Source organism: Nansenia antarctica (assembly GCF_963989245.1).
Source record: "Nansenia antarctica genome assembly, chromosome: 12".
NCBI classification, from domain to species: Eukaryota; Metazoa; Chordata; class Actinopteri; order Argentiniformes; family Microstomatidae; genus Nansenia; species Nansenia antarctica.
In genome coordinates, this window is record NC_137682.1 from 3,841,986 (window position 1) to 3,850,629 (window position 8,644).

The 8,644-nt window shown below is 46.2% G+C and overlaps 1 protein-coding gene across 1 annotated transcript in view; it reads left to right on the forward strand.

The window, feature by feature from the left end:
* Window positions 1–5,338: 5,338 nt before the first annotated feature.
* Window positions 5,339–8,644, forward strand: part of nyap2b (neuronal tyrosine-phosphorylated phosphoinositide-3-kinase adaptor 2b) — a gene marked incomplete at both ends in the record, with an annotated part of 19,717 nt that continues 16,411 nt past the window's right edge. Inside the window, one exon of the mRNA XM_080543167.1 lies at window positions 5,339–5,517. Within this exon, the coding sequence (XP_080399293.1) occupies window positions 5,339–5,517 (179 nt within the window). The remainder of the gene's footprint in view (window positions 5,518–8,644) is intronic.

Below are 8,644 nucleotides of genomic sequence, written 5' to 3' on the forward strand. Positions count from 1 at the left end.
ACCAGAAAGAAGGCAGATGAACAGTCACCTGCTATTTAGTTAATTTAATTAGCATATGGCATAAAGTTCCTTATGAGAGGACACTATTCAATTCAAGTGTTAGTTCTGATGACATACCCTAAATACAGTACCAAGATTGGTCATTTGGAAATCGCACAACACATGCACATAACCACATAATGTAGCATCTATTATTGAGAGCCTAGAGATGTAGACTAGAGCATGCATTAACTCATTACTGTCCTTAATAATGACCCCCCCCTTTTCACATTCACCCCTGCCTGTTTACGTCAACTCATTTGGATGGACCACTGTCTCTGCCTCTGTCTCTGTTTCTGACACAGTTCCCCCCGGCTCTGCAGGACCCCTGTTTCTGCAGCCGTGTGAGAGACTGAGGGATGGATGGAGGGAGGGAGGGAGGGAGGGATGGTGGGAGGGAGGGAGGGAGGGAGGGAGGGTGGGAGGGAGGGAGGGAGGGAGGGAGGGAGGGAGGGAGGGAGGGAGGGAGGGAGGGGGAAAGTGAAGTGGGTGGGTGGGGGTGGGTGGGGGTGGGGGTGGGAGGGAGGGAAGGGTTGATGAAAACAACAAGATCGCTGCTCCCTAATCCCTTTGTGTCGACAGTGTTAATCCAACCGAACAAGCCCCCCCCCCCCTCCAAGCCCCCCGCCAACCCTGTGCCGTGTACTGAGTGCTCCCACCACATAAACAACTACATCACTATTGAAACCAATGCCTTGTCCCTCTCTTAACCTCTCTAACCCTATATACACAGCACAGAAGCAGCGTCCCCTAACAAAGAATCAACACTACTCTACTACTCATTTTTATCCATATGTGTCTTGCCCCCAGAGATGTTGCAGCCAAACCATAGATGTATGCATTGTGTGTTTTATGCAGATAATTTTGAATGTTGTAAGGGTGTTGTTGTTGTTGCATGTGGTGTGTTTTTTGGGGGGCATTATGTTTTTGTGCAATTGTGCATTTTTGTTTTTTTTTGTTGTTTTTGTTTTGCATGCATGTGACTATAATATTGTAAGTCATTATGTTTCATTATACATCTGTGTGTTAATCACAGTCTTCTTTTCTGAGAGAAAGAAAAATAGATGGATTGAGGCAGGAGAGAGAGATGGAGGGAGGGAGGGAGGAGAGAAAGAGTGGGAGGGAGGGAGGGAGGAAGGCAGTGTGGTTGCCAGGGCAGGAGGAGGCTGTGTCTAATGAGGTCACACCCTGGCAGTAGCGGAGGCACTGATGTCCCTCCCTCCCTCCCACCCACCCAGCCCCCCTCTTTAACTGTGCCCACCCGCCCGCCCCCTTTGCCTCCCCTCACCCTTTTTACTCCAACCCAGTAACCCAATCCGGAGGGAGGAGGTACTCTCCATGGTGCTGAAAAACAGAAATACAAATTCAGAATGCAGTGCAGTGCAGAAGGGATGACTGAAGAGAGACTGGCGTGACAAAGTAGAGGAGGACAGAGAGAGAAAGAGCCAGTGGAGAGACGACGAGTTGACGAGAGGATTATTTAAAAAAGAAATAAATAGAGAGAGAGAGAGAGAGACAGAGAGAGAGAGAGAGAGAGAGAGAAAGAGAGAGAGACAGAGAGAGAGAGACAGAGAGAGAGAGAGAGGGAGAAAGGGAGGGAGAAGGGAAAAAGGGAGGAGGGGAGGGTGGTTGTAGTGGAGGGGGGGAAGCACGAGATTCGCTGGGAGGAAGGTAAAAACAAGTAGGCGTGTTCTTTTGTGTTGTGATCCCCAGTTCAGAAGCTTGAGCTCATCTGCTGTGGCTCGGGCTGACGGAGTGGAGCTCTTGTGTGGATGTGGAGGAGAGTCGTCGCAAGGGGGGGGGAAAGGATGCTCTGACTAAATACTGCCTGAACATACATCCACACATCCACTCACTACTCTGGATACGTCTGACCTCGCCTGGACAGCTCTGAGTGAGAGGGACAAGTCGCCAGGAGCAACACAGACGTCGACCGCCGCTAGTGTGTATGTTTGTGTCTGTTAGGTCTGCAGAAGTGTGGCTGCAAGAGAAGTGTGTGTGATTGTGAGTGAGCGTGTTTGGGTGTGTGTGTGTGTGCGTGCATGTGTGTGTGTATGTTTGTGTCTGTTAGGTCTGCAGAAGTGGCTGCAAGAGAAGTGTGTGTGTGATTGTGAGCGTGTTTTGGGTGTGTGGGTCTGTGTCTGTCTGTGTGTGTGTGTGTGTGTGGTGATGCTGGTGGTGATCTCAGATAGGGTCGACGTCGCCGCTACATCGTACCGTAATGGACTGTAGCATCATGTGCAGATGAGTTGATGAAGCTGGCGCTGGCGGAACCTGGGTCGGAGTTAAACATTGTCTGGTCGTCAGAGGGGGTTTGGTTCTCTCTGGCTACCCAGGGCAGGGAGCACCCGGGTGGGGTATCCTCTGGCTCCGCTGCCCTCTCTTGCACCACTGCGCTGGAGCCCTGGGACTCCTCTGAGCAAGCCTAAAGTGTGGGAGCGTACGATGGCTGGAGGTCCATGTGGATTTAAGTGGAATTGTGTACACAACATACTCCAGGATCTGTCTGAGGTTAACGGCGGCTCGCATTGGACGGCTCACCTGGGGACCACCAACACAGCTTTGGCCCTCAAGAAGCCATCAGGAACACAGCTCCAATGTAAGCCACCGCCACACACACACACACACACACACACACACACACACACACATACACACACACACACACACACACACAAACAAAACTCTCTCTATCAGATCTATTTTTAGTTACTGGAACATAGTCTACTGGGTTTATAATAATCACTTTTTGTTTGTTAACTGATCCACTCCTCTATGCCATGATTTTCATCAAACTGGTGTCTCTCTTGATAGAATATAGAATATCTCTAGATTCTAGAATATCAAAGCTACTCTTCTTCTCCTGTGACTTCTACTGTTGCCTAGATACAGACATAAAAGTGTGCCACTTTCGTTTTTCCGTTTTGAGAGAAGAAGTGTGCCTCAGAGGATCAGCTGTTGCAGCCGATGTCAGCGTTGGTTAGCAGTGGGAATATAGAAGATGGGGGGGGGGGGGCATGATCTCATGTCTGCACTGGAAAGAGGGGAGATAGGATGGGTGTCAGGTTCAACTATGCAAAAAAGGCTCAAAAGAGGAAAAGATTGTGCATGAGAGAAAATAAAAGAGAGAACGGGCGACAAATACAGAGGGAAAAGAGGGAGAAAAATATGAGAAAAACAGAAAAATATATCAGACATTGGGAGCCTGAGGGAGAGAGAGACGAGGCTGGAACGAGGCTTTGCTGGAACAACAGTGTCACAAACAAGCTGATTCCAGCACACAGCGCAGCAGCAGCAGGCTTACAGGATTAAGGAGCCCAGGCTTAATTCAGCTCCAGCAGTGTTTGAACTCTGGGACTATCAGCACTGAGCTCTACTACCTCTGCATCAAGCTGACACACATCAGCGCTGAGAATTTTGCTTTGTGTGTTTCGACACTTTTCGTCCGTGCATTAATGATAAGCTTTGATTAAGAACTCATATTACACATATTAACACAAGGCTGTTTCCGCTTCAAGCATGAACCGAACCGTGCTTTTCTGATGCTGTTGTTGTTGTGATGCTCTTGTTGTTTAACACATATCGGACAGTTGCTTCTTTGCACTGTGATTCAGAATCTGGGAAAAAGCAGTCCCTAAGAGAAAGTGCAATGCTCCACATTTTACCCATGTGACCAAGCCCCCATGTGGAGGCTGTTCTATAGATGGTGTGGTATACAGTAGACATGCAATATACTGTAGGGATGCAGGGGATCAGGGGATGCCACACAATAGTCGGTCTCTCAGTTGGCCCTGCAATCTCCATCTGGCTGCCCTCCAAGGTCCCCCCGCCTCCCCACATGCACACACACACACACACACACACACACACACACACACACACTCGTACACAGAGTCCCCCAGGCCCCCCTCCCCCTCCACACACTCCGCACTCAGTGCCTCTCACACGTAAACAAGCACAAGTCTTAGGCTGATCTGAAAATACTGACCTACATAAAAAACGGGTGCTGTCTTCCCTTCCGCTACACTCCTGCAGTGATTCACAATGTGCTATTGCACACGCACGCACACACACACGCACCACACGCACACACACACACACACACACACACACACACACACGCACACGCACACACACACACACACATACACACACACACACACACACACACACACATACACACACACACACACACAAACACTGAATCAGGATCACATAACACATCATTAACTGGTCAATGTTGTGTTGGGATCTGGCAGTAAACCATGCTACATTTAAAACCCATCTTCTCAGTGAATTTCAGCACATCAAAGAAAAATGGTAAATGGACTGACTTACATAAAAAAACGCCTTACTCCAGAGCGCTTTACCACGGCCTCTCATTCACCCATTCACACACAAATGGTGGCACAAGCTACCGTGTAAGGCGCCAGCCCGCTCATTGGGAGCAAATTGGGGGTTCAGTGTCTTGCCCAAGGACACTTCGAATATGTGGCCACCTGGGGCTCGAATCTCCGATCTGCCCAGCCTTGCAAACATTAGACAGCGGCTCTACCTTTGCGCCACAGCCGCCACAAGAAATCCTCCAGAATGGTGCAGTCTTGATGTCAGGGAAGTTTTTTTTCAATGAAGCATCCTCATTCACTCATCTCAGCTTTTGGATGACTACTGCATGAGGAATCTTTCAAAGAATTAAGTGAACAGCCCAAGCCATAGAACACAAAGCACAAAACATATATATAATGTACATTTTGTGTGCTCATGGCTAGGCTCAGGTGTTTCCCTGATCACATGACCAAACCAGGAACCTCTTAGCTGTAGATATAGCCCAGACACAACTCAGTTATAGTCTAATCACTGTAGTTCATAGTTTTGTTTTCTAGTCCGGGTGGGAAAAGTCAGGAAATACTCATGTTCCTATGAGGACATAACTCTATCCCTGACCCTGTCTCTTCAATTCGTGAGCTTAGAATGATAAGGTTCTATCTCCGTTTAGGGCAGTTCAGAGATATTGAGCGTCAAAGTTTTTACATTCCATTATGTTTTGTGAGATGGAACTTTTGTATTTTATTAATTACTAACTAAAACATTTAAACATTATAAAAAATAACACCACACAGGCATTAATAAACACCTAATGGATCAGATTATGTAAAAAACTCAATTTTGACAAATATGGAGATAGAACCTTATAATTCTAACGTCACGAGGTGAGTGTGTTTGTCTGTGGGTTCCGTTTGTGTGTAACATTAATGCACTTTAATCTTCTGCAGAATGCTGTTGGGATAGCCTGTGAAGAATGATGAGCTCCAAAGAGGAAGACAGTCTGAGATTTTTCCAGTATGTTGAGGACAGCGGCCTGAGAGCGTACACCGGGCTGGTCACTCAGAACCTTGACCACGCGAGGAATGAAAGGAACAGGACTTACATACAGGAGAAAAACGACAAGAAGAGAAAACAGGAAGAGGCCACAAAGAGGTAAAATACACTAATACACCCCAAAAATACACTAATACACCCCCAAAATACACTAATACACCCCAAAAATATGTATGTATATTATACTATACACCCCAAAACCTACCGGAAGCCTGTATGTTAAATTGGCCAAACAATTTAAACACAGACACACACACACACACACACACACACACACACACACACACACACACACACACACACACACAGACACACACACACACACACACACACACACACACACACACACACACACACACACACACAGTATGCTTGTCAGTAATACAACCTCAAAGCAGGGAGACACTGAAACTAGACCATACAGTACATCCGGATGTCATCCACTGTATGTCATTCATTGCCACATTTTGGATGTATGTCAGAGTGCAGCCCAGTCCTCTATGGAGGAGGATAATAATACATGGTTCAGTTTCTGACTTATTTGGGACGTGTCCTTGGCTAGAACTTCTTTGTCCTAGTCCCTGCTCTGCCTGCTTGTGTGCACGGCGTGGATATTAAATAGATCAAATGAGACCTTGATGATGATTGGACGAAAGATCTGTTGTCCATTATGTGTGGTTGTGCACTTTTGTTGTCTTGGAAATGTATCCAAATAATTTGCTTTCATTTGTTTTACTGGCTAATGATGACGGATGTACTTCTTCTCTGCAGACTGTTATGAAATATGAGCATACATGTTCAATAATGTTACGACTGTAAAAAAAACTATAGGCGGATATGTCAGTCGCCCTAGGGCGATTGCTTTGGTCCTAGCGTTCTTGCTTGTGTAGCTGTGTCCCGTTTATGAATTGGCCATGTATGAGGCTGGGGAGGGCAGGCCCCCTGTGTGAAACCGCACCACGTGGCATCCAAAATCAGAACGAGATGTACATGTGGTTCAAGATTCAAGATTCAAGATTCCAGATAGCTTTATTGTCTGTCACACAGTGACAGAAATTCTCCTTTGACAGGCAGAAGTGCAGCTCAAGAATACAGTTTCCACATTAAAAACACACATAGGTCACATACATTAAATACATACAATAAAAACAGACAGACATAGCAGTGTTTATAAAAATGTAGTGCCTATTTAAAAAGTCCAGTCATTTAAAAATAATAGTAAAAAACAGTGTTATGGTTTAAAAAGCTCAAATGTTGTGGTTTAAAAAGAAAAACAATGCGCTTTTGTATGTGTTTTTCCGGGCCATTTTCACCGATGATGATAGATGATAACATACGTAGATAATGGATAGAACTGCAGATGCTGGATTGTGTGTGCTCTACAATGCTATAATTATGCTAACAGAGTTCCAGAGTGCTCATTCTACAAGCCTTTTATGCTAATACATTACAAAGCTGAGTTAAATCATCACCTCTAAGCAACCAGTATGATATTTGTGTTTACCTGTCAATTTCTTGTATAAGGTCTGCAGGTTTGGTCAAGAATGTTGGATATCATGCCTCAATGTTTTTACCTTATGGTTCATCATTCAGTGTCCTCTGATACTGAACTTAAGTCTATTCTTGATATACGTAGTTTGCAGATATTTGGGACTGCCATGACAGCTGCATTGGATAGGAGCATGCACCGTAACAACGTTTGCACTCCATTGTGACCTTTATTAATTTGGAGCTGACTACGAATGTAGTATCATACATCAATAACCAACAAAACTTTATTTAGATTAAACTGTTACAGTAGACCTTGAAGCTCTGTGCTGGAGCTAATGGCAAGTAGTTTTGTAAAGCACTGTTGAAGTTGAAAGCCAGTTGTGTTGCACTGAGTAGATACAGTTTATACATTAAGAATGACTTGTCAGAATATCAGCATTTAAAACTATTTTCCACACTAGTTATCTCCATGGGATTTCATCTTGCGTGTTGCGCTTTCCACAACGTTTTACGAGGAGAGCTTCTAATATCATTGGGCGAGCTTGCTTTCAATTGTGAAGTCGGGATCTGTGTAAGCTCTGATCATCACAGGTCTTCCCTCTCTAACCCTAACCCTAACCCCGACCCCCCCCCCCCCCACACACTCAGCCTGTGCTTAAAGAGACCAGACAAGTGAGGGTTATGAGGAGTCCAACGCTGAATTGCTTTCTTGATGGGCAAGCAGTGAAACTCAGTGTCGAGATGAAACGTATGGCCCAATCGACCCTTCAGGACTGTTCGGGGCAGGTCATGTTCAACATGCACACCAGGGTTCGAATCCAGGAAGAGGGATGCGGAGACCTATCACCAACCTTGCATCAACCTTCTCTGTGCTGCTTTTTCTGGCCAGGCAGACTTCTTGATTGCTCTGGGGGGACGGGGGGGGGGGGTTACGAATGCTCATGCATCGCACTCTGTTGGAGTCCATTCGACCCAAAGAATGCTTTACCACAGTAGACTTTGAGATGCATATTATTTCCACATCAGAGTTTATCCTACACACAGACGATTTCTAAGGTTTGCCTTCTAGGGCACACAACTGAATATCGAACCTTTCGGTCTCTCTCTGGTCCTACGTACATTCACAAAGTGTTGCCGAAGCAGCCGTAGCCTTCCTTCAAGAAAAGGGGCTTGAGGGTCCTCACTTATATCAACGATTGGTTGATATGTGCAGTCACCTCAGATCAAGCAGCAGAGCACACAGCGTTCCTGCTGTTGCACCTGGTCGTCGTAGGCAGATGGGTTCATTTCAGGGATGCCATGCAGTTCACAAGGGTTCTTCAATGAGCGGCATTAATGGTCAGACTCAACGAGGTCCGCTCATATCAACATTCTTCACTCTGCAGGGGTTTCGGCACTTTATCCATTCTTCCAGGGATTCCTGTTCAGGTCAGGCAACAACGCGTCCTCAGGGACGTTACGTCAACTGCCCAAGGAGGGACGTGACCCAAGAAGCTCCTGGCCGTAGCACGGGAACTGCTGCTTCCGAGGCAGCGACAAGCTGTTGTCTCTTAGAGCCCACGCATGTACCAGGCAGGCTAAATTTGGGAGTGGATTTACTGTTGAATGATGATTCCATCCGGATGTCATCCAGGAGATCTTGACACAGCACAGGACAATGTGCATTGCCGTCTGTCTTTAAGTGATTAAGGATTAGAACTGTAGAATATAGGTCCTCTGGGCGTATAGACGTGTC